Consider the following 26,110-nt stretch of genomic DNA (forward strand, 5'->3'; position numbering starts at 1 on the left):
CAAATTTTGAATGATTTTCCTGGCAGTTTAGAAAAGTAATAATAATAATTAAAAGGAACCCCAAAGGCATTGCTTAGAAAAAAATATTCATTGTTTTCCTTTTTTTTTTTCCCTCCCCCCAAATCAAAATCCAACACAGAGATAAAATGAAGCCCCATGCCATGAACACTCAGACATGGCTTGGGTAAATCTGTAATTCAAATCAGGCCAGGATGGTATTATTTTTCCCTCAAACAGCAAACGTCAAAGATTCAAGAACTGCATTGCAGCTTCCAGAGCTGTGCATTGTCCTTCCACAGAGGTTCATACTAACCAAAAAAAAAAAAAAAAAAGCCACCACCAAACAACAACCCAAAAAACCCCAAAAAACCAAAAAAACCTAAGCAACTCTTCTTTCTCCCAATTTTTCCTCTTTCTTTGTGACCCTGATCTGGGTTTTACTTTGACATTAGCAAGGCCCTTTCTATTGACTTTCTCCTCCCTGGTGTGGGCCCTGGGAACAGCTAATTAATGGTGGTACACCAATAGAGCAATAAACATTTTCCAGTAAGTTCCCTATTCATTTTCATTGGCACGACCAATTTTTTTCCTAACTAACAACAACAACAAAAAGACCAATAAAAAAACACCCTCTCGACAGATTCCCTTTAAAGATAAGAAATCAAGAGCAAGACAGCACTGGGATGTTATTTTACATCCTGCCTTTCATGTCAATTAGGGTGCAGTGCTGTTCCCTGCTCCAAGAATACCAATGCAGGCTGTGCCTCCTCACTATAAATAACAAGAACCCAGTATTTCTGGCTGGGGGGAGAAGGTGCTGTTGCTTTCTATCACCAGGTACACCAGAATAAAATAAGAAGTGCTCAGCAGAAGACCTGCTTGGAGTCAGCCATGAGGTGAACTCATATTGGGCATCTTCTGCAGCTTTCTATTAATGGTTATTTAATGGGTGAGGAAACTGCCAGTTCACCCCCCAACAAGGCTCCCCTGAGGGAAAAAAATATCTTGGACAATGGGGAGAGCTGGAAAAGTTAGGAAAACATCAGCATCGACCTCCCACTAAGGGCTTGGCAGGATGGGGGCAGGCAGGGACCTTTTTGCTGGTCTGAAAAGCTGAAAAAAGAAGGGAAAGAGAGCAAAAGGATGGGGTAGGAGCTGGGGCTTTTCAGGACTAATTACACCACTGTGTACAGACTGCATGCTGCTTGGTGACCTACTTTATTGCCTGTTGCTTTATTAGCTGATGAAATTTAACAGGCTCTGTTAAAAGCAAAAGTTCACTGCAAGAAATTTGCTGGAGTCCCCTCAGCTGCTCCTATATTTCTCTTCCAGGCTGCATGGGATGTTTACATCAGGTACCACTGCATGGGCAGCTCAGCTTTGTCTCTTGCTCCATCACACCTCAGCTCCCTAGCAGCTGGGGGTGGCAAGGGCCCCCTCCTTGTGTAGCCATGGCCAACTTGCACAGGATTATAAACCCATTACAGCTTCTCAGCACCACTAAGACAGGGGAAATGAAGCTAAACTTGTTTGTACCATCCCTGTCAGGTACATTAGATAATGTCACACACAGTGGCCCGGGGCGCTCTGCAGTTATGAGCCATGGATGAGCCTGCTGGAAATAATCCCATCTGAAGGGAGGGCTTCTCCTGGACCCCTTTTTCCTTCCCAGCTTTATCCCCTGCTCTCACCTTAGGGGCTGGTTTTGCTGAGGACTGATCCCATTCACGTGGAAAATCACCATCTCCCATGGGAGATCCCATCCCAGCGTGCTAGCGGCTTGGAAAAAAGCATGGATGGGGAGCCCAGCAAAACAGAGAGCTGGCAGAAGGAGCCAGGGTAACAGGGCAGGAAAGTGGGAATTTCTGATGTTCCCCAATTCCTTCAGAGCCACAGGCAGGGGGCTGGCTGCTGGAGCAGGGCAGGGCTTGGTCCGAGGGGGGTTTAGTGCTCAGCCTCTGGGAACAGACCCAAACCCGCCCTATCCCAAACCTGCTCAAGATTTGCATAGGTCCCAGCCAAACACAGGGCAGCACTAAGCATTAAACCAACCCAACAGAGGGATTTCTCAGCTCCCCCTCCCAGACAGCACTCAACAGCCTTTCCTCTTACTCTTTCTTTTTACAACCCCAAAACCCCAGACCCCCCAGCAGCGATCTCCAGCACCATCACCCCCCCAGTCCTCAGCACCATCCCATGCTGCATGCTTGAGAGCACAACATGATGTGACCCCGAGGGAGGGTGAAAGGGGGGGGGGGGATCCTCCTTACCTCTTGCCATTCGCCAGCTGCCCAGTGGTGCGTGGGGCACTCGGGGAGGTGACAATCCCGCTGCGGAGGGGGACGGATGGCTGGGTCACATTCTGCCTCCTCGACTGCCTTAGGGGTGCTGCCCTGGCAGTGCACAGCACGCTGCTGGACTCCCCGGCCACAGGACACCGAGCACTGGAGGAAGGGAGAAAAGGTGAGTGGTGGTCCTGCTCACAGCCAGGCTCCTGCGTTTTGCCCTCTGCTCTGGGCTCTACAGCAGCGATAGCGATGCTCTTAACGCCGGGTTTAAACTTCCAGGTGAGGCTTTTCCTTGCAGAAGGGAACATTTTTGCAAGAGTAGAGCATACGGAGTTGAATTCCGCTGAAGCCAAGGGGAATTTCTGCTGTTGGCTTCAGTGGAACCAGGATTTCCCAGAGAGAATTTATACTGCAAAACCCTGCGGAGACAGCGGCTCTTCTAAACCATTGCAACGTGTCAGAGGCAGGAAGGCTCTGGGTGTTACTTCTCAGGAACTTGACTCAAAAAAGTAAGAGTTTAAAATATATCGAGTGCCACGAGTGTCACTGGAGTGAACTTTAATGAAAAGCAAGCTTGAATTAGATAGAAGAAAGTCTGCAGCAGAAGAGAGGTAAAGGTACGATACAGCTGGGATTTCTTTCAACATGCACACTCACAGCAGCCAGGATATACTGCTAGTTTGTGAAAAGAAATGACTTTTTAAAAATTAATTGTATTTCACATTTCCTTCATTACACTGTGGGCACATTTCTCCTCACTTCTAGGCACAGCAAGAAAAGCTTGAACTTCTCTGTTTCTCAGACATCTTCAAACTATTATCTACACTACAGTGCTTTTAACAGCTTGTTTTTGCTTTCACACAGCATTTCTTAGTGTTGTGACTGTGCCCTGTAATATGCTTAACAGTACTTAATGTCCCTCTGGTATGGATCATTTCTTGCTAGATCTTAAAGTATATGGTATAGATTTGGAATGAAAAAAATTTACATTTATAGAAGAAAGCATGTAAAAATGAAAGATAAGCATTTAAACCACAGCTATGATGATTAGCCATTTGCTGAGTTAACAATATAAGCAACCTTAATAACACATTGGGAACTAAGAAAACAAGATTCCAACCTGTTATTGCAATACCTGCAACAACAAGACCTCTTGAGGCAGGGAATTATTGCAGCACCTAAAGGGGAAGTAATTCTCTCTTCTGCAGGGTATTGCTCCGTAACGCTGCCTCTGCTTTACTATCCAAACATCCCCTAAAGCCAAGAGGACCAAAGAGAAGCTGACTATGAACATTCACCTGGCTTCAGGTATTTGTAAGAAGGTGGGAGGGTTGTGGGGTGTGTGTGTAACTTCTGAAAGTAGCAGTTGATTTCTGTCACTGGGGATGCAAATGCTTCCCACTTGCTGCGCTGCCACCCCGTGATTAACGGTGCTGTTTGTCTCAAGTATTCCATAGGGGATAGTTAAACTGAATAATGGCAACATACTTAGAGAAACATATACACCAGCATGCATAGTATTCTCTAAAATGCCTTTCAGTTTGTATTTATTACCCATCTGAAAAGCACATGCCTGGGGATGTTATGATAAGGGAGTGTGAGTTCCCCCTGTTGACTTTTTCATGGGGGGCTGTGCTGGGTGGGATAGCTGGGCACAGACAGGGATAGGGAAGAGGAGGAATGAGCCCAGGAGGATAAATGCTGCACCCTGACTAAACTGATGGGACCAGAGTGTTGTGGGGGGCAAGCCCCCCAGGACCCTAGGCCAGGGCTGCTGTGTCCTGGATTGTCTGAACCACCAAGAAATCTGAACCACTCTCTTGCAAGCAGGCAAGCACATAAAGAGCTTTTCCTTAGGCTAATAACAAGAGGATATCATAGAATCATGGAAAATGAGGGGTTGGAAGGGACCTCGAAAGATCATCCAGTCCAACCCCTCCTGCCAGAGCTGGGTCACCTATAGCAGGTCACACAGGAATGCATCCAGATGCGCTTTGCATGTCTTCAGGGAAGGAGACCCCACAACCTCCCTGAGCAGCCTGTGCCCTGTCATCCTTACACTGAAAAAATTCTTCCTTATATTTATACATACAAGGGAGGCTTTTCCAAGCTGAATAGGCTTTCTAAGTGCTCTTGGTGGCCAGGAACCCTGAGCAGCCACAGGAAAGGGGAACACCAGTGTGTCCCCAGCCCCCCAAAAAATGAAGCCACAGGTGAGCCTACCCCTGAGGCACAGGGGAACAAGCTGGGAGGTGTTCTGGCCATGCTAAAGAGGAGGCAATGGCTGCACCCTGTCTGGGAGAAAGGTGGTGAGGGGGGTCCAAGGGATGGCATCTCCTGCAGGGTGCTTCCTCCTGCCACCTGTCCTGCAGCATCAGTACTGCTGGGGCTCTGCCTGGCTTCAGAATAACACCATTGCCTTACAAGCAGGGAAAAGTAGGTTTTTACATCATTTCATCCTGGCTATTTTAATCCATAGTGCCGGTCAGCCAAACTCTGCCTGCCTGGAGGAAATACAGCTGCCAGAAGATACTCATTTTTGGGGCAGCCAAATTTTACTGTACTTATATTTTCCCCATGGGATGCCAGGCACTAGGCAGCTTGATTGTCCTTCCTACAGAGTCTATATATTTTCTCTGCAGTGCTTCTTTCTCCACAGAGAAAGTCAATCACCAAACTGCTGAGAGACAGCTCAGCTATGAAGAAGCTCTACCTGATGCTCTAACTGCTTTTTTTAAAGACAAAGCTGGATTTCAGCCTGTAGCTGAAATGTGTAAATACCAGACAGCAGAATAAACATTGGTATTTTTGCTAAGTGAAAGGTAAATGGCCATAATTGAGATTACTTAGGAGATGCAAACACATTAAATCTGACATTTCATTGCAGACACAAGCACGTTTAAAACTTGGAGAAAAAGCCTTTTTCCTTCCCTTCCAATTACTACAGATGTATGAAAAATGCTTGGCTGCAGGAAAGTGCATTCATAACAATCAAGAAAAGAATTACCAAGCCTCTAAATCCAAAACATCTAGAAAGAAAAAACCTGTGTGCAAAGCACTTGGCTTAGCTGGCTTTTTAATCCTTCCTGTATTTTTTACATCCTGATTTTTTTAATCATTCCTTCTCCTAAAAGGAAAAGAAAGAAAGAAAAAAACAAACCCTAGAAGCACATGCAACAGATCCTGTGGGTATATGGCAAGAAGGAGGATGGGAAAACCTTGCCTCATTTCTCACACAGACTTTTGCCTGTTTACCTAGTACAAAAGGTGGCCAGCTCACAGCAGCTCAGCTTTGGGATTATCTTTCAGAGGCAATTAGACCTTCAGAAACCTTTTTTTTTTTTTTATGGTATCTAAGTGCAACCTGATTACAGCTCCCTGTTTTCAGGAGTGTCACCAGTGATGGGGAAGGTGACAGGGGCTTCCCATGCCCACTTAGACCCTGATCTGCTGGGTATCCCAAGTGCCAAAGCCCTGCCTGTTTCCTACACTTCAGGAGTTCAGCACCTCAATCCACCTCAGCTCTGAGGCACCAAACCTTTTGCAAGGTGCCCTGGGCACCTCTCACAGGGTGCTCCAAATGTCTGACAGCCTCAAGTCTTCACCTGTCACTGGCAAAGGGAAAAGCTTCCAGCACGAGTGAGGGGCAGGACCCAAGGAAATCACTGTAGAGCACTTCAAGTGCCTTCCAGAAGCACAGTTTGATATTGCAGAATGGGTGTTTCTACCCCATTATTTTTTTACCAAGCAAGACCCTGGCTGGCTGAGCACATCCACCATCAGGGAAATGTGCTGCCTGTTCTGGGTTTTATCATTAGCATACAAATATTCCTTAATTGCCTAGTCACAAGAGATTACCTCAGACCATTAATCACCCCTCATCCTCCTATTAACTTGGGTGCCTTTCTCCACTTGCATAAAAGTAATTTTGATTATGTGGTGGAACATTGGGAATTTTAAAAACACTTTTATCAATTAACATTAGTGTGTTTTAACACAATCAACAGACCATTACATTATTATGTTTACTATTATTAGCTATAAAAAATTGGTTTCAGGAGCAGTTATTTTCAATGAGGTGCAAATCATATATGACAAGGCCACCTAATAGCCCAGAGTTTCTTTCCTTTTCATTCGAGCTTCTTGTGCAAACTGGAAGTTTAAGTCCTTGTGGGTAACAAAGGTGGCAATATTGATTTAATTTCCAATATGGGAGCAGCACTGTGCACTTCACAGGGCTACCTGGGTGCTCCCAGGGATGCCTTGGGTAAAGACCACAGAACTAGAAAGTAAACCTCCAGGGCAAATGCACACGTAGCCCTTTACACACACAGCAGCAAATACCCCTTATCCTAGGAACTCAGAGGTAAGCATTTAAAAAAAAAAACCCAACAAATACAAGTCTGAAAATAATCATAGAACATCAATGGGTTTATTGCCTTTTTCAACAGTTGACATGAAACAACAGTCTGCTGCCCTAGTTCTAACATTTGCCTGTCTGCCCAGAGATGTTAATGGTTTCTCTTTCATGGGACTCACAAGCAGTGAGAATTGGTGTTCTGTACCTCAGTTTGGAAGACAGACCACAAGAGAACATGATGTTTTACAAGTTAGCAGTTCATTTAATCCAGGGTTTTCAATACTGCTGCTGATTAGCACGCTAATGAGGCAGAGGGAAAAGCAAGGTTCAGAGATAAAAATGTAATGCAGCAGATTCAAGGTGATGACAAAGACATTATTTTCAGGAAAACAAGGATTGGAGGTATGCTTTCAGCAAACAAGAAGCTTAATAACTCCAAGCACTTTCACATTTCCAGCAGCCTCTACTCATCAGAGTCTGACTTTTTAATGAAGCAAAATCAAGCGAGGAGCTTGTTAAGGAACAGAAAGTACTGAAAAGCATTGTTAATGAACAGCTCTGGTTATTCCTTAAACTTTCCTAGGAAACTGGTAATAAAATTAATTTCAGATTTCTCAAAAATAAGGAAGATTTTGCTTGGCACGTGGCATACTTAAGTAATAACATTAAGAACGTGAATAAATTCTCTTAAATATGATATACTAATGCCTTTTCTAGCAGAAACTTAATATATAGCAAGGAATCTGCTTTCAGATAGATACTAAAACCAAGCTGCCATGTTTTCAGCTGGCACCAATCAGAGCTGCTCCACTCCTACCCATGAAGCTACACTGATTTGCACCATCTGAAGATTTTACCCTCAAAATATTCAAGAGGACAGAAGTGATGGGAGAAGGAGCTGCTAGCCAACCTGACCAAGGAAGGATATCAAAGGGTGCAAAGGGGAATACAACGTGTCTCACCTGTCCCCAATCTCCTGCTTTCCACTTCGGACATCTGCCCCCTCTGCATTTCTTTTGCACATTGGGCTTAGCAAGGTGCTTGCAATAATCTTCTTCTACATGCCTCCCTTCCTTTGACAAACAGTACACATTGCGGTGCTTTTGGCCCCTTCCACAGGAGACAGAACACTGTAAATATAAAGTAACAACAGATCAGCTTTCAGGCAGGGCCATCTACATGGTCATACGTGGGCCATGGCTACCCAGGGCGTTTTTCATTTAACTGGACCAAAAACCAAATCCTCAGGTCCCCAGCAGCCTACACAAAGCTTGATGGGGACACAAAAGGGCAGGATTGAACTGCTGGAAATGGTCCTGTTTGCACTGAATATTGCCTAATATTTTTGGTCCAAGCCCCCCAAAAAGGCAATATCAAAAAAAAAAAAAAAAAAAGCTGCCATTCAGCAGGGATAACAGGCTGGATTCCTGGCATTGCTCCAGCGGTTTCAAAGGAGCAGAGTCATCTTACAGGGATCAAGGCAGAAGCCCTTAGTATCTACATAGAACTTGAAAGGAACCATTTCCATTTACCTTGGTACAAAAGGAGGTCAATTGTTGATAAATCAGAAGAGTAAAGTGCAAAATACACCTTCAGAGAGGGAAATAACTGCACAAAGGACAAGGCAGAAAGGAAAAATGCAGCCTTTCCATGTCCTTTGAATTCAAACTCATGTTTGTTTCAGCAGTGTAGACTGATTTTTTACATTTTTTTTGTTTTTACTATTCAGACTGAAACCAGGACATGCTCATCCTTAAGATTTATGCATTTTGAAAACAACTCAGAAGGTGGCAAGAAGGCAGAGCCTGAAGAATCAAAGCAAAAAGCAAACCAGCAGGTATGTTAGCTCTAAGCTTGCTTTGTAGTGAAGCAACTAATTTCAACCTCCCTCTGCAGGTTCACTGAACTTTTTCAAATGTGACCACTCCTGGCATGCAAACCCCAAGCAACTTCACTTTGATTTCAGATTAGTCTCCTCCAAAAGATTTAAGAATCAAAGGGGTCTGGAATCACGACAAGAATTTAATATGACAGTTTCGTGTAGAACAAGCCTCTTACTCAGCATGATGCACACAGAGACTCAGCTTCAATTTCTTCATTACATGTTATGCAAGTCATTACATGCTATGTCACAAGCATCCTGGTTTAATCCTGGAGCAAAAACACACTGGTTCAGCCCTGTCTTAATATAAAATGTTGTGTTTTCTTTTCAGAGATGAGGCTTCTTCTTTTGTTTTGGAGCCACTCCATCAGTATATTTCCTGAGGAATAAATTACAGCCTGAGCTCTTCCCAGTCTATGAATATGTTTGAAAGCTGAAAACCTACAATTTATATATGTACGGGCTCTGGAAGATCTATTAGAATAGAAATTGGGGTATTCATTGGTAGCTGTGGTTATTTTAAATTACAGCACTACTTCCAAATCATTCAGCCCCTGTCGTGTTCAGAGGTGCACAAAGAACAGGCAAGAGAGCAGAAACTTGCCTCAAAATGGAGATAGATGTTCAGACCAGTGTGGAGAGAGATGGATGTAACTCCTAAGATCAGATGTTGCTGCTTAAAAACTTGCACAAAGGCTGTTTCAAAAAAGGCTGTTTTCCTGCAGCAAGATCAATACAGTGGACAAAAGGTAGTGGAGGGCCCTTGAGATCTGTGGGGTTTAAGGGCCATTAATGATGCTCCCCTGGCTGCCTCTGAGTTATCCTGAGCCCAGCTCCAATTTCAAGACAGGACAAAACCCCCCCAAAAAACATTCAGCTTTGCACTGAGGAGCAAAGGAAATGCTGACCCTTGTTCTAAAATAAGACTTGCATGAGTTATCCAGATTCATAAACTTTGCTTTTTTTCTTTAGTATCAACAGAAAAAAAAAAAAAGAAAAAAAAAAAAAAAAGAAAAAAGACTAGGTTAATGCTATCCTATTTTTATAAACCTTCATATTTAATCAGAAGTTCACTTTTTCATTCTTTCTACGTCTCTTTCCAGGCAATGAACTTCAGTAGCAAGAAGGAAATGTCAAATCCTACTAAACCTACTTGTAAATTTCTAATACTTTTATCCCTTCACTACTCAGGACCAACACCAATAATTTAGCAAAAATCCAAGTGCTCCTCAGGAAGCACTCTCCATACAGGTTGATGTCACTTTACTGTGACAGCCAAAGCTTATTCATTAATTCACACCCTTGATCAGGGTTCTCTCTTGCCCAACATCCAATGGTGGTACAGCCAAGTACATGTCTGGGTTTTTTTAACTTAAATCAGATCCACTACAGAATAGCCTTGGTGTGCAACAACACTAGGACGTGTCTGGTGGCCTGAAGCTGGTTGAGGAATATTTGATCTCACCATCAGTAAGATGCTAGTCATTTCCAAAATTGCTGTCCCTTTCCTACAGATTGCTTAACCTTTGGCATCGAGCCTAATTCTGACATTTATCTCACTGTCATGCATACCTCAGTGCATCCAGAGGCTGAGGCATAATTTGCCTAATTTTGTTAATACTTCAGTGTAATTCCCAAGATGCTGGAATTAATCTATTTCTATGTCTGTCTTTAATATAAATCAAAGTGAGGCAGCTGTGCATTTTTACCTCTAAACCACCCATTTGCTTTCATGTACATGTGAGTTATGATCTCATTTGCACTGACAGAAAAGAGAGGTTGAACAATCTAATTTAACCAAGCATCAGAGACTGATAATTCCTTTGCAAAGGATCTACTTCATAACCTCCTTCTAATTCGTCTCTGGGATTTCCAACTCTCATTTGGCATGTAGACTTCAAGCATATGTGAGCCACATGCAGAAAAAAATTAATGGTGCTTTTTACCTGAGTACCACATGACTTAGGGATGCAATACACCTACTGCCATCAGCTTCATCATTTATTTTGGACCTAGAAGAAAACTAGGACTAGAAAACTAGAAACTTTGCATTTCCTTAGCAGGACTCTTCATCACTGCAAATGCTGCTGTCTGCTTATGGTATCTATCAATAAAAATGCCATAGGGAGGTAAGCTTTCCCCTTGCTTCCTTTAAAACATTTGAAAAGCACAGATAAAATCACTCTTTTCATGTTCCTCTTTCTTGATGTCTTTCCTGTCCCCCAACTTCTATAGAAAACACCTCAAGGTACTGGTGGTTCTCTGTGGAGCCTCATCCAAGGCTCTTTGAAGTCAACAGGAAGACTTCTACTGGTTTTAATCACCTCTGGATCCAGCCCTGAAGGTGTAGACAAGGTATTGTATTGACTCCTTCACTCACCAACTCCCTAGAGTCAAGAAACACTTGGCTCTAGGACGCCCAATGGTCAACCTGCCCCTGCCTCCCCGTCAGCACTTGGAAATTTATCTCTGAAATGCCTGTAGTAGAGGCACGACAGCAAACAGCACCCCTGAGTGAACCTGGGAGGATAGCCAGGTGTGAAGGATGGTGCAAAACCAACATATTGTGTTGTTTCTTTAAAAAAAAACCAAACCAAGATAATGGTGGCCCATAAAATAGTAGAGAAGTACTATTTCAAAAAATCAGCTATAGCCATTACACTAAAGACTCTGGTAAACCTTCCTCTTGTTATTAACTTTATTATCTCCTAAAACTACCAGAGTCACACCTGGTGCTTTACATAGAGAATAAGAACAAAAGGACTTTCCTAATAGCATTAGGATCAAAGCATTTGAGCAGAGATTTAAGGGTATTATGTTTATTGCATGATTAGTTTTGTTAACGTGCCAAGAACTGGGGATTGGCATGCTGCTGATTTTTTCAAATAAATATACTGCCTAGTTTAAATAAATGCAAGAAAAAGGTTTGAAGAAAGATGACAAAAAAATGTTTCCATATCAACTGTTTTCAGAAAGGTCAGAACACAACATTAAATCTCTCCTGCCATGCATCGCTCTGCTCCAGTGCAGTGGAAACTTTGTGTTTTTGTTTCCACAGAAATTTGTTTTCTGTTTCAGAGCTCAGGAATAGCAAAGATCATTCTGTTTTACCAAGTATGTGCAAATTGCTTTAAACTAACCCTTGCTGCACTTCTTACTCTGACACTTTGGAAGGTGAGGGAACACCTCTAAGACACCTCTAACATAGGAAGGCTTCTACTTGATTCATTGGTTCTGTGGGAGGCAAAAACCAGTATTGGTACCCCAAAAGCTCTTATATTTTTTAAAGAAAATTTCTGTCTAGTTGGGCCCAGATTCTGACCCTTCTGCAGAAGGCAGTAATCTGCTCTTCGGCACTGGGAGCTTGGCTGGAGGCTCAGCTGAGGGCTGGGAATGAGCTCAGCCTGGCACCAAAAGGACTGAACAGCCCAGGGTGCAAATAAGCAAATCTAAATAAGCAAATCTTGGCAAAAAGAAAGAGGCAGCACAGAGCAAGCAAGAGCTGTTGAGCAGCTCCAACTTTCTGCACTGAACAGGCAGTTCAACGCGGGGCAGGAAAGCAAACCACGAGCAGGAATCTGAGGACATTCTCCCTCAAAAGTGAGAAGTTTCACAAAATGCCATCAGAGCCCTTTTCCAGCCCTTCCCCATGCATCAGCCCCACGATTTGGGAGGTATTTGAGATAATGAATGCAAGCTGTGGTGATCACCAAATGAATTCCTAAAGATAGGTATGCTCCGATAGCTCAGCAAGGGCAGGGCTAGGGGCTGGGAAGAATTAGACTAAAACCAGCTTTATCAGATTCTGCCAGGAGCAACTTTTTGAAGGAAATTAAAATCAATCCTTGTCGGTTTAGATTTCCACACATTAAGGATTATAGGGAAAGTAAGGGCTCACAAGAAAAACCCTTGTTCATCCTTTCCAACCATCTGAGCTAAAACATGTGCAGGATGAAATAAAGCAGAAAAATGATGGAGCCCTATGACAATTTACACCCCCTTCCTGAGCAGGTCTGTGCACAAAACCTCTCCCCCAGCACAGAGACTGACCAGGCACCCTCAGTTACATGTCAGCACCCTGTTAGTGCACATCAGCTCCTACTATAACCTGCTACTGTCACTATCAGATGCTGAAATCACAGCCCTGTGACATCGGCATCTCTGAAGTCTCTGGAGCACAAAGGACATCAGAAGATACCACCAAGGAAAGCCAGGATCATTCCTCACCAGCTCAACCTTTACTAGAAGTCTTAAAATGCCTGAACTTCTGCATGTCATCCAGCAACAGAAGCTCTGGGGCATCCAGACCAACTTAGGCTTCACAACAGCAAGGGACTTTAGCAGGTAACTCCCCTGACTCCAGTGAGACAAACAACAGGCTTTAAACCCAGGTATAGCTCTGTGCTATGGTTTCTTTAGTGGCTGCAGCACTTTAGGAGGTGTTCAGGAAATATTTGCTGCTGGTTACTTTGAAACTCCATTCCTTCCACTGATCTGCTAAAGCATGGTCTCACAAGGGCTCCATCAGCAGGATTCACCCAGTCAGGCTTTCCTTTCCTGCAAAACTTGAGAAGGGAACCATACCTTAACATACACAGCTACTGATAGCCCATAAGCATGGAGATTTTAGCTGGTGGGAAGCCAGAAATACATCTGACTGTTGTACAATTAGAAAGGAAGAGTGGTCTCTGTGTTCAAAGGAGAGTAATTGGACCTGAGACCTGAGTAAAACAAACCAAAGCATTGCACTACAGTTTGGAAGAGGCTTGGAAATGCTTAATCCCTGCTGTCTTTGCTGAGAAATGGGAGGACAGGAAAAAAAAGACATGAACATTAGGGATTTTAGAGTGTATAGTCCAAGTATGTCTGTGAGCATTGTCCAAAACCCCTGTGGCAACATCTCAAGGAGCCTTCTGGAACCAGAGGGCAGTCCTTGGCAAGCACAAGAACAGGCTTTGTCCCACTGTCCCTAAGGAGTGGTCCTTGCCCCAGGCACAGGCAAGAGGGAACATCCAGGCTGCCTCACCCTGCAGTACATGCTGGGGCTCTCATCCCCAGTTGCTCTGCTCCATATCTGAGTTTCCCAAGTGGTTGTTTGCAAAAGGGAGAAATAAAATAATACACTAAACTTTTACCTTCCTGCCACCAACCCAGGCTGCAGAGACCCAGGATGATATCTCATAATAGGTTAAAAAAAAAAACCACAAAGAAACAACAAAAAAGGGCAGTTTCTCAGAGAGAAGGGTATGACTTGATGTGTTGCTGCAGCAGAAAGAAGGCTCTGGTATGTCTGGAGCCTGTGCCTCCAGCAGCACTGACTGCCCTAGAGGAAAGGATGCTCTTGGGTGGAGGCTCTTTTAATTCCTGCAAGATTCAAAGCCCTGAGCACTGAAGTCAACACAATAATTTCCCTGAGTTGGGAAACCTCACAGGATATAAAGGAGAAAAGCAGGTAACTACAGCAGGAGAAGCCATGCACCTCCTCTACTATAGCATCTACCAGCTCAGTAGCGCCTTCCCCCCCTCTTTTTCACCTTCCCTGTTGTTACAACCCATAAAAAGACTTCTCCAATGGCTGTGGAAATCAGCAGGGCTGTCAATGCACAAAGCTGCCTGAAAAGCTGTGTCCCTGCCCTGCTCCATGCTATTGAACAGCAAACAAGCAGAAGCCCCCAAAATAGCCTCTGCAGGTCCCTCCAGGGAGGGAGGCATGAGATGCCATTTCCTCAAATTAGGAGGAAATGTGTGAGCTACCCAAGGATGCTGATATAATAGCATGTGGAAGGCACTGATGAAGCCTATTTTCCATGCTGTGGCACTTTTAAGAATAGCAATTGAAGCAGCAAGCAGCCCAGGAGAACTGACACTTCATATTTTTAGTGTACAGTTGCATTATAACACCATTTAGGAGTCCCATTCAAGAACAGGATTTCTCCATGTCAGATGGAGTGAAATACAAAGTAAAGAGCTCTCCAAGGAACACCAGTCCTATCGTACAGGTGTGCAGCACTTCAGGGGGTTGTAGGAATGCTGGGCTGCTTCTTGCTCCCCAATTTTATTAAGAAAAAAGCCTTGGCTTAATGTGTTAGAGATCAAACACTAGCAGCCTGCATATGGTCTTGGGTATCAGACAGATTTTCATCCATGCTGCTGGCTCACTCTTCTCCCCTGTGAGCTAGTGAGAATTAAAACAGCCACAGAGCATTAAGTGCCTTTGGAACATGACTGACTACCTCATTTTTCCTTAGTAACTTCCCAAATCAGTCACCAGGCAACTTAGAAACATGGTATATCTCTCTGTGCTTAGTCTCCCTCACCATCACACATCCTTGTTTCTACATGCTGCAACCCCTAGAATCTGAGCAATTATTAAATTTTGAGCTATTCAGTGTGACTGTGGGCCAAAACCCCACAGACCTCCCAACACCCAGCTCGGGGACCTTCTTGGAGAGGCTGAACTTCACAGCTCATCCCTGAACACCCATCACTGCTCTAGCGCATCTCCTGTAGCCTAACACAGAGTTCAGTTCCCACACTCCAAGCCAGGGCTTTGGGAGACAAATGCTCCCAGCTGCTGCCCTTTTATTTATTTCTTTACTCCCCCTGTGTGTGTGTGTGTGTGAGCAGGTGCCTGTGTGCATGTGTAGGTGGTCTGCAGACCTCATGAAGCCATCAGCCATGGATGGGCTGACCGTGACACGAAGACCAAAGCCAGTCAAGGCTGAGCAGCAGTCCCACCACCTCCTGGTAAAGTCCAGGCCAGCTGTGCAGTGCCTAGAAAATGACCATCTCATTGAGAAAATGTGTAAGAGGGGAGGTGTAGAAAGACAACCACTGTGTAATACCAAACACAGCCAAATAGCCACTGTATTTCCCAGGCTTACCCTCCCAGCCATCACCTCCTCTCCTGCAGGGTTTCACTCCAGGCTGGCACAAAAAATGCTGGTGAGTGCTGCTGACAGGGGCTGAGGAGAGATTTGCTCACTGTGGGGGTAGAAAGGAAAGCATTTTACAGCAAGTTAGGACAGAAGCATGCATTGGACTAGAGATGATAAGAAACATTAGTGAATGCAAAGGGAGTTACCTGCTCTGACCAGGAAAGTAGAATTTGACAAAAGATGCAGCAGGGTAAAGAAAAAAGAGTTATGTCCCTCTGCCAACCACTGGCTTCACCCACCTGTAACCAGCTCAGAGCCACCAGCTCTGACTCTTGGCTGGGAAGGACAGTGAGCTAAGAGCTGCAGGAGCAGCCATTAACCCTGCCAGAGAGGAGTAATGAGTGAGGCTCTACAATCGAAATTTTAACTGCATTTACCCTTTTGGGATGAGCATGAGATGGTGAATAGGTGGATTCCCAGCTGTCACCCAGGGACATGTAATTTTGGAGGGTGGCTGAGGCTGGGCACTGGTGATGGGATGCTCTGGACAGGTGACACACAGCAGAGAGTGCAGGGAAGGGCTGAAACAGGTCTGGTTTGCTTTTTTTAAACAAAAGCAAAGAGTTCTGCACTGTCAAATGCCATTTTCAGACTGTAGAGCCAAAGCAGACAACTTCTTGCCTTTCATCATCACACCCAGCAGGCAGTACCTGGAGTCAACTGCTCTGAGTGATCTGAGCCCAGAAGAGACAACACCCTTGATGGGCCAGCCTGAGAATACAGCTAACAGCTCTGACACAGAGACAGCTTCAGATAGATGTCTGGGGATATCCACAGGCAACCAAATTCTCATTTTAGCCTCAATCATCTATTTTTCAGCCTTCACTATGTCATCTATTTCTGTTTTTCCAAAGACAAGCAAGCCACCCAGTGCATCCCTCTGCCTGGGTTATGGGTGCTGGAACCATCCGTGCAACCTTCCTCTGTTTGCAGTACATTTGTCTTTCTCTCACAGGCTCCCGGGGCAGGGTTGTTTTTATTAGTTTTCTGATAATACCTGGCACTACGGAGAAATACAGACTTGCTGTGGCAGCCTCAGAGCCTGAACCAATATAATCTGAACGAAGGGCAGAAAAAGCAACGTGAATCACTGAGTGACTGGAGAGTTCAGTGTGCCTACCCCTTCATTTCCAAGAATGGCTTTGCTATTGCAAAAACATGTGTAAAGAATCAGACAGCAGCTCAGTAATGCTGCTGTCAGAGCAAATTCATTTATTGCAGAAGAAAGGAAGAGAAGAGCAGAGCTATATACACTTGCAACCAATTCTGCCCCTGGGTATCACTTCTGCCTTAGCAAGAGCTGACATCCTGCCTGCTAAGAATACTATCAGAACCACGATGTGGAGAACATTGCTGTTGAACAGCCTGTTTTCAGCCAGCTTAATGGGAAGGGCATTTTGTAAACATATTGGTGCTTTGACAGAATCAAATACAAATAACCTGAATTCTCCATTTACACCAAATTTAAGAGCAAAACTCCTGAGCACCATCCCTCTGACAGGGCTGTTGGACAGGCAGTCCTGCTACCCACTGAGTTCAGAGCCTCTTTGCTGCTACCTCTATCCCTGAGTGCAGCCAAAGTCCCCAGCAAAGCCATCACTGCCACCAGCTTTCAGCTCTGGCTGAAAGGATCCAGCATCATTGTCCTAACCCAAACCTGCATTCACATTGAAGTGAGAGAGTTTGGCATTTTGCCAGCTAATATTCTAATTATTTCCTGCCAAGCTTCCAATTCTTCATTGTTAGACCAAAAGACCCTCAAAGACTACAAGAGCAGCATTTCTGCCTGTTTGATAAAGAGCTGGGAAGTTCTCAGTGCCCTTTTGCAGGTGCTAAAAATGACAAAACCATTGCCTTAGCAGGGAGAACTTTTGATACCTAAGAGCCATAAGTATTACAGATTATCTTTAAAACAGATTATCTTTAAAACTCTGATCTTTAGGGAAGAAAAAAAAATTAAACCCTGAAAACCACCCACCAATTTTCAACAAGTCAGATTTAAAAATGATTCTTGTCCCACTGCCATGAAGCCCAAATGGCTCACCCAACTGAACCAGGACAGGGTACTGTAAGGTGTCATTATTTTACCTTCTCTGTGCCCATTTCCTAACTCAGGAAGAATGGTAAACTCATGACAAGTGAATCCAGAGTCATCCATAAATTGTATCAGGATAGAGCTGGCTTATTATGGCAAACTCTACCACCCCCAAATTTCAGAGAGATTATGGCAAGGAGCAGATCTGCTCCAAGACAAGTGGGTCCAGCTTTGGGTTCTAAGTGAAGCAATGGGTAACAAGCCTCTTTGTGAGCATCTCTCTCGCTCTGGAGAACATGGCAAGATTTCCTCAGTGTGTATGGGGATCTGTGTTCAAACCATAAGGCATCCAGAGGAGAAAAAAAAACTCTCTGTATCGTGGTGACAGTCTCTGCATGTTTTCTAAAGCATTGTTTTAATAAAAAGGTCAGGTCTATCACATGGTGTACAATTCCACAGTGTTAAAATACATATTCTTAAATAAGCAAGGAAATAAAAAGTGTCACCTCCTCTTAGTCTCCTCTGAACATACATTATAATGACAAGGTATCTCACCAGTCTCCTGTTTTAAAATTATCATTTACATACAAAACCTGTTTATTCATTAATCTCTTTAAAACCTGGATTTAACCAGCCAGATAAAATCACTTGTTTACAGTAAAAAAAATCCCAGTGGAATTTCGCCTCAGGACTGAGGGTTGGACTCTTCAGACTCTGCTTTAATTTGTATGTATTTTATAATGCTAATTTCACTGCAACTTGAGTGAAGCTAAGCCAATCAGATGCTTGCATGAAATTAGTTATCTAAAGTTCATAATTCATATACTTTTATCTGTGTTTGTTTAATTATTAAGTAAGACAGTTTCTGTTGGAGAACAAAGCAAGTCAGAGATGGAACATTGTAGTACCATTTCAGAAAATTTAGAAAAGGTTACCAAAACTAAGTATATGATCTCAATTTAGCAAAAGACTCAAGAAATCATTATACAAATTCATTTATGATTACATTCTACTTGTCTTTAATTTTCACTGTTCAACATTAACATTAAACATCATAAATGTATGCAATATTTATATAAAATTAAATAACAATATTGGAAAAATAAATACACTTTTACATAAATACATAAATCCATACTGCTGAAAAGTTTCAGCTAATACTATACTCTTGTTTCAAAAGTGACCAAAAAAATATGGTAGTGACACTCCATCCCAACAGATGAAGCACGTACAGCTACAGGATGATGTTTGCAACCCATGACAGAGCTAAAGCAAATCCAGGTGACACCACATTAAAGAAAGTAAATTTGGATGTTACTACCTACAGTAGTAGCACGAGGTAGACATATATGGGGAGTATTTTGCAGGAGGGACACGAAGCCCTTTTGACCCCATAGATACAAATTAGTCCTCAAACAGCTCTGGGGTCCCCTATGTCAGGGCCAAATGACACCTTGGTAGTTAAGACCTGAAAAACCAAGTCACTTTGTGCCAACAACTGGGGCTCAATGCTGCAGCCCCTTCACCTGTGAGAGGCTGGGGGGCTGCGAGCCCCACAGGCATCCAGGGGGAGATGCTTCAAACAGGGTAGGATGCCTCTGCCCCCTACCTGTTTGCCTGACATCCCATGACATCCAAGAAGGGATGACCCCCCTCTCAAGGTTAATATGACTTAGTAGAGTCAAGGGAATTTTTCCTGGGTGAGAAAAACCACCCCAAAACCAAAACACAGGACGGTCCCCTGGCATTTCCAACACCCAGGAGCAGACACAGCCCTGGAACCTGCTCCTCAACAGCTGTGAAGAGGCTCAACGCTGAGCCACACCAAAATGCAACACAACTCTGTCCACACCCTCGGAAATAGTCCAGGCACAGGTACCAAAGGCTGGGAGCATTCCCAGGAGGGAATTCCGTGGGGAAGGCACGGCACGGGTGGCGAGCACTGCTTAGCTCACCTTGCTCATTTTTAGCACCAGCTAGATCAGTGTACGAGTGATACGTTAGCACCTCAAGTGAAATAGTTCACATCACTGTCCCCCTGTCCTGGTGAAGCACGGTATAAACACCAGTTTGGCAGTTTTATGGCTATTGCCTAACTCACTGAGGTATGATAAAAACCGTGAGGAGTGTTACTGAAAGCACCAACAGAAAAACAGAGGGTGGCTCTGTTCTAGCAAGATGAATTTTCAAACCATGACAATTAAGGAAGTACATTACAAACAGGCCTTTTTTTATCTCTAAAGTGCTTTTGAGTCAAATTAATTTCTTTCTTTTTAAAATCTTCTTCAAATGCTTTTATAACAAAATCCACAAAATAAAGGTGAACATCTGTTGGAAAGCTGCTCCAAAACCGGCAGGTCCATGGTTTCCAGCACATCAGAAGTGACCTGGGGCATCACTTGCCTTGGAGTGGGGCTCAGTCCTGGCTGCACACTGGGGCTCTGTGCCCAGCAGAAGCTTCTGCTCTGGCCAGGGAGAATCTCAAAGCCCCAAATACCATCCCAGCCCTCCAGTTCAGGGCTGCTCTGCCCTTGCAAGAGCATCTCTGTAGCAAACATCTTCATTGGCAAAGGAGCAGTGTGAGACAGCTCTGCTCCAAAAGCTATTTTGTTATTAGAAAACTCCCAGGGTTTTAAGCCTTCCACCACCTTGCTGATCCCTTGCTGACTTAACAATACCTAGACCAGCAGCTGGAGATCAAGCCAGACAATAACACTCCAGAAACATAGAGATGCAGGAGAACAGCTTACAAGTGCCTTTGCACAGTACATCACACTCATATTGTATATACACAGGAACAGAAACAGAGCATGGGTGTGAATGCACAGAGCTGTGTGTGGGGACACGTAGGGGCACACACACACATCTATACACACTGGTACATGCTCTGGAGTTGATGCCATTCAGTACACATTGTCCTCTCTCATCTTGCTTTTGGCAGAGAACACAGGGCTGGTAAATTAGGCAGTGCACAGTGCAGTATTACCATTAAATATCAGAACGATTTAACTTCAGTGGAAATGCACTGCTTAAATGGCAAGTTTTAAATCCATATGCAAAGAACTCAGCCAGAACCCAGACTCTCAATGCACAGTGCTCACACACTGTAATAAAATGGACAAAGGTGGCTACTTAGCAGAAAGTGCCTTTTAAATTAAAGGACTCAAGCTCCCCTAATGTAAGCCCTTCCTGAACAGGCATTATTCTGAATATATCGTCAATAATTCTCTTTAAGTGCAGTTTTAAGACATGAAGCATTAGCACCTTGGTTTGAAGCAAATTAAATCTGTTGTTACAGGATATCCACAAAACTGTTCACAAAGAGAAAGAGTTTATGGCCGTACCGAGCTCCAAGGACCAGCACTCCAGGCAGCATCTCTAGGACAGTCCTGCACATTGCACTGCTCTCTGTCTGGTGGCTTGTCAAGGATTTCACAGCTCAGATCTGTAAACCTTTCTCCATTGGGCCGCTGGCACACCACCAGCCGTGTCCTTGTCCCTGCCCCACATGGCTTCGTGCACTGGAAGTCAGCAGAGGAGAGAGGAATCACTATATGGGCAGCAAAAATATTATTGACCAGTCACTCGAAGCACCAGCACCTCTCAAGACCTGATCTTTTTTCCTGTTCCCAACCAACCCACTCTGGCCAGATCCCCCCAAACACTGTATGAGCCTCAGACAGGGCACCAGCTGCTTTACTTTCTCTCTTCCCAAAGCTCTGCATGCTGCTCCACAATGATATTACATGGCCAGGCCCAGTGTGATACTGGAGGTTAACATCCCCATTTGTTCATCTCAGGTGAATTTTCAGGATGGAGCAGTGCTTTTGTTAAGAAAAAAGGCCTTTGGTTAAACTAGACTTCTCTTAAGAAGGAAAACCAAATAATCTCAACTTTTGTAGAATTTGCTTTGCCTGGGAAGAAAATTTCCCCGTGACAAATGGAAAGGCAAACACCACCAAGCAGTTGCTAGGGTTCACTCATCTATAAAGAGGCTGCCTTTCAGGCACCAAGCTTTCTAATAAATGTCACAGCAACACCTCTCTCTTCTCCCATTTTCCAGCTACTTACTAACAAAAGCCTTCCCCCATGCCAGGAGCCCAGGATGCACTCACCTCTCCCCAGTTGCCATAAGCCCACTGAGGACAGGGGCCAGATTCACACGATCTCTGCTCCATGGGTTTGCTTTTCTCATCGCAATTATTTGCAGTGTATCCATTTTCATCCTGGCACACCACTACCCGCCGCTGGAACCCCCCCTCACACGTGCTAGAGCACTGGAAGACACAATTGCCCACAGCTTCATTGAGTCCAGGAATAATTTTGCATTCCCAGCTCCTTCCCAGTGCCTTGCACCGTGGGAATGTGCAGCTAAGAAACCGAATACAGCTAACAGGCATTATTAAGTTAAAAAACTGCTATTACTAGCATCAGTGGAATGACTTAGCTGCTGAGTAAGCAAGGAAAATAAACACAAGCATAGTTTTAAGCAGGTGAGTAATCCCCACTGCCTTTAATGCAGTGTTTGACATCCTATTTGTGCTTAATTCCCTTTGGGCGTTGCAGACTGGTTGGGGTGAGAAGAGCTGGCATTGAGGCTCTGCTGTGCTTTGGCAACAACTCTGCACAGCTGTAAACATCCCAGGAGATGGCAGAGAAGCAGAGGTTGGCTTTTGCCTCATGGAAAATTATGCCATCAGCTTTTTGCCTTGAGAGGCTGGGAAGTGATGCCTGCACCCTTCTGCAGCTTGCTGGGAGGAGAGGGGAGAAGGGTTCCCCCTTTCCCTGCGTGGTGATGTTGAAGAAAGCCTTGGGTTAGGCCAGAAAAAAAAAGAAAAAAGGAAGTAAAAAATAGCAATAAGAAAATCAGGCCACTTACAGCACCCCAGGGGCCAATCCTCCACTGATTGCCTCCTGGTACATGGGCACGGTTGCGGTTGGGGCTGCCTCCGGGGTGCAGTTTCAGGCGATGATCCGGATAGAGGAAAGGGTGAATGGGCCTGCCGTAGTCATGGCTGTTTGGATGACAAGGAGACATGGAGCAGTCTTGCTCGGTGGCAGGGAGGTCATCTGGATCACACTCACTCCTATCCACCAGCTGGTCACTGTAATTGATGCAGATCACTTGTCGCGTTGCCTTACCTTGACCACAAGTCACCGAGCACTGCGTTACAGTGGGAAAAGGAGACACAGTCACATTTCCAGCTTTGAAAAATCAGGCAGCCAGCTACCGCTAGCAACAAACAGCAGAAAACCTTTATCTCCCCACTTAGAAAAGGGTCAGATTAATGAAACACATTCCCAGCAACGAGGTCTATGGGGCTGTCCTGCAAGAGACAGCGTGATGCTTACAGAGCTCCACTCCAGGGCCTTCCACTGCCCACACGGTGTCACAGTGCACATTTCTGTGGCTGATGGCTTTGGGAGGTGGAAACAAGCTGACTCGTCGGCCACTGAGCCCTGGTCATCCCGACAGCTGACGTATCTCATCCGGGTACCCTTCCCACACGTTGCAGAGCACTAAGGAAAAGCAACAAGCACCCCGCTAGAAAGTTTCCTGATATATGTTACAACAGCTTTGGAAGGAAAAGGTGGTCAAATGCACTTAAAAAATATCACATTGTCTACTGTAAAATAATCCTGAGAGTATTAGAACACACACACTCACCGGTGTCCAGGATCCAAATCTCCACTGTGTCCTGTGAATGCCTGCCTTGGCTTCAGGACTATTTGGATGGGGAGGACACGCTGCTATTTCACAGTCCTGAGGGAAAAGAGGGAAATTAAGAATTTGCAGATGTTTCAGTTAAACCCCCTCCTCTTCAGTGTAATTATCAACCACACATAACGTCTTGAAAATCTGTGACCTCCATGCTTGTGTGTTGGCAGGTTTTCTCCTTGTGTCCTCCCTCTTGGTGAATCAGCAAAACTTTGTATCAATACCCCCTGAGGGCTTCACAGGCAGAACCTTGGTGGACTTTTGACTTCTTCAGAACCCTACAACAGGGATCCCCATAATCATGTGCCATCTACAGGCATTAAAACCAGATGTTTTTGAGGCAAAAGATGAAAGTTCATTGACAGAGCTCTGGTATGAATACACATCTGCAAAGCAGCAACTTTATCTCCCTTCAAAGCTGCTTTCCTTCAACACAAGACCTGCATCCCACTTAATAAAGGTTACATTGCTGAGCTGATTGCAGCCCTTTGATGCCCCTGCAGCCCACCAGCCCACCTACATCCACATGCTGATCTTCACCACACACTAAGCACGCAAGGTTGCGGGGACAGCATTTCATTCTGCTCAGCCTTGGTATGATGCCTAAAAGGAGGGCTCTGGTCCTGTCAGGATCTCCTGGGAGGTCTGGCAACAGAAATTATGAATAGCCATGACTTTACTCCATGGGTCTATCAGCAGTCTATCAGCATGGGTCTATCTTTGCCAAAAAGGAAATTAACACTGATGGTCACTGCTAGGGAGGGAGCAGCTCTTGACAAACGGCATAAATGGTTTAAATGGTTTCCGCATTGCTGTGATTCCACTTACGCTGGAGCTGTGTGTGCCAAGCAATGGCTGATGACAAGTGGGCTTGTTGCCCCTTGACTATTGTGCACTTGGTCTCCATACAAGGGAAAAAACCGGCCCTTTCCTAAGTGCTGTGGCCTCAGTTAAACCCTGTGAAGTCATGCGGGACCGAAGCTGGGCAGGGCATCAAGCGCTACGACTCTCCTAGCTGACAGATGGATGGTAATGTGCTGTTTTATTCAGCTCCTCCAGATACCCTGGACACATCCTCTGCTTGAAATGGGAATTCACACGTTTGCTTCCACCTACCAGCGACCATAGCATGGAAAACCACTTTAGCAGATTTGCACAGGGTGTGCACAACACTCCTCAATTTATTCAGCCAGGGTGGATGCATCCAGAATTGTGGGAAGTACAGCTACACATCACCAGTCCTGCTGCCAGGCATCCCAGACCCTGTGTAAGCCACAGGACACGTGTCCTCCTACTCTCTGATTGTGTTCCCATATTCATCTACTGCTGCTTCTTCAGCTCATGAGCTCTTAGAGAACCAAGGCAGTGCTCAGCATGGGCTGGAGTTCAGAACAAGCCTTTGCTGCAGCAACACATCCCCTGAAGCTACAGCCTGGATTTCTCCATACGCATGGAGATGCATCACAAGATGGAGCTAGGACAGCAGGATTTACCTGGGTATCTGTTGGCCTGGTTGCAGCATTACACTCATTATCATCCACCACTGACATGTAGGTGCCCACGACACACTTCACTGCTCTCATCTGGTAGCCTTGGCCACAGGTACTCGTGCACTGGGATACGACAGGAGAGACAGGAGAAAAAAGTGCTGGGTCTGAGTAGCTGTTTTGGTTGGAAAGTATTAATCAGCCCAGCCTGAGTTTAGGCACTCAGCATGAGTAGCAAAAATAAACCCCAGCTTCCCTTCTGGTTTCTTTCCATTTCATGCATTTCAGCTTTAAATTAAGTCAAAGTTTTAATTCACAATGCACACCAGAGCTTCACACACTTGACTTGCTTCTTTGGGAATGAAGGTGTGAGCATATAAATGATTTATTTTGCTGCACACAGTAAATCATAGGCTAGTAGAAGCTGCACTGTATCTTCCATTAAAACTGGCTGTTCAGCCCCACGGTAGTACAAGCAGCTAATGAACAATTTTGCTGATGGGAAATCAGTCTGACTGGGATAACTGGTCTGAATTTGTTGCCATTTTTTTCTTTAAGTCAAGAGCTAACAGCTTTGTGGACAAGGAGATGCCAGAACACTCCAGGAGAAATAAGCACCTTGTCTTTTAACAGAAAAAACCACTCACCAACCCAGAAACTCGAAAACATTAAAAGCAACAACAGCTATTCAATGGGGACAGCTTTTCTGTGACAATTAGGCCACGCATTTACGTGCCTAAATATGGATTTAGGAGCATGACCTTGGAAAACTTTTTTTTTTTTCTTCTTTTTTTTTAAATCCTGGCCAATTTAGTATGAGACAGATTAAATTTAGCTCAAAGGGCAGGTGCCGTTATTGCTGCCCATGTACTGAACCCAGGTGAATAGAGGGCTGCTCTGGTGTGCAGATCAATCAGCACAGTTATGCTGCTGGATTCGGAGGGAAGGGCAGCACCCAACTTGGGTCACCAGCACCCAGGTTCCACCAGCCTGGAGCTCCAGAGCTATTCTGCAGTACCTGGCCCCACGGCCCCACTTGCCACGAGGCACATTCCTGCTGCTGGCACGTCTGGACTGACTCAGGTTTCGTTTCAGGATCGCAGAACCTGTCGTTCAACCGATCTTCTCCAAACTGGCACCAGGTCTGGCGGTGCTTGTGCCCCTTCCCACAGGTGACCAGGCACTGCCAGGAGGAAAGCAGAGGCTCAGAAGGTGCTGGGGATGTGCTGTCAGCTCAGTCCTGCCCCTTGTGACAATAAAGAAACCCGGAGACCCACTGCAAAGTGCAAACCACCACCTAAAAACCAGTGCTGAGAGGTGGCTGCTCAGCTAATGGCCATGTGCTATAAAAGATGTGAGGGGCTTGCAATGAGATGGGATTGCTGGCAGGAGCTGGTCCAG

At 44.9% G+C, this 26,110-nt stretch overlaps 1 protein-coding gene across 1 annotated transcript in view; it reads right to left on the bottom strand.

Annotated features, from left to right (window-relative positions):
- Positions 1-26,110, bottom strand: part of ADAMTS9 (ADAM metallopeptidase with thrombospondin type 1 motif 9) — a 79,882-nt gene that overhangs the window by 12,935 nt on the left and 40,837 nt on the right. Inside the window, exons 22-30 of the mRNA XM_030458369.1 lie at positions 25,728-25,892; positions 24,716-24,835; positions 23,172-23,267; positions 22,856-23,023; positions 22,383-22,667; positions 21,619-21,780; positions 20,848-21,024; positions 7,611-7,778; positions 2,271-2,444 (exon numbers count right to left, since the gene is read on the bottom strand). Of these exons, the coding sequence (XP_030314229.1) occupies positions 2,271-2,444; positions 7,611-7,778; positions 20,848-21,024; positions 21,619-21,780; positions 22,383-22,667; positions 22,856-23,023; positions 23,172-23,267; positions 24,716-24,835; positions 25,728-25,892 (1,515 nt within the window). The remainder of the gene's footprint in view (positions 1-2,270; positions 2,445-7,610; positions 7,779-20,847; positions 21,025-21,618; positions 21,781-22,382; positions 22,668-22,855; positions 23,024-23,171; positions 23,268-24,715; positions 24,836-25,727; positions 25,893-26,110) is intronic.

This window comes from Calypte anna, chromosome 12 (assembly GCF_003957555.1).
Source record: "Calypte anna isolate BGI_N300 chromosome 12, bCalAnn1_v1.p, whole genome shotgun sequence".
Lineage (NCBI taxonomy): Eukaryota > Metazoa > Chordata > Aves > Apodiformes > Trochilidae > Calypte > Calypte anna.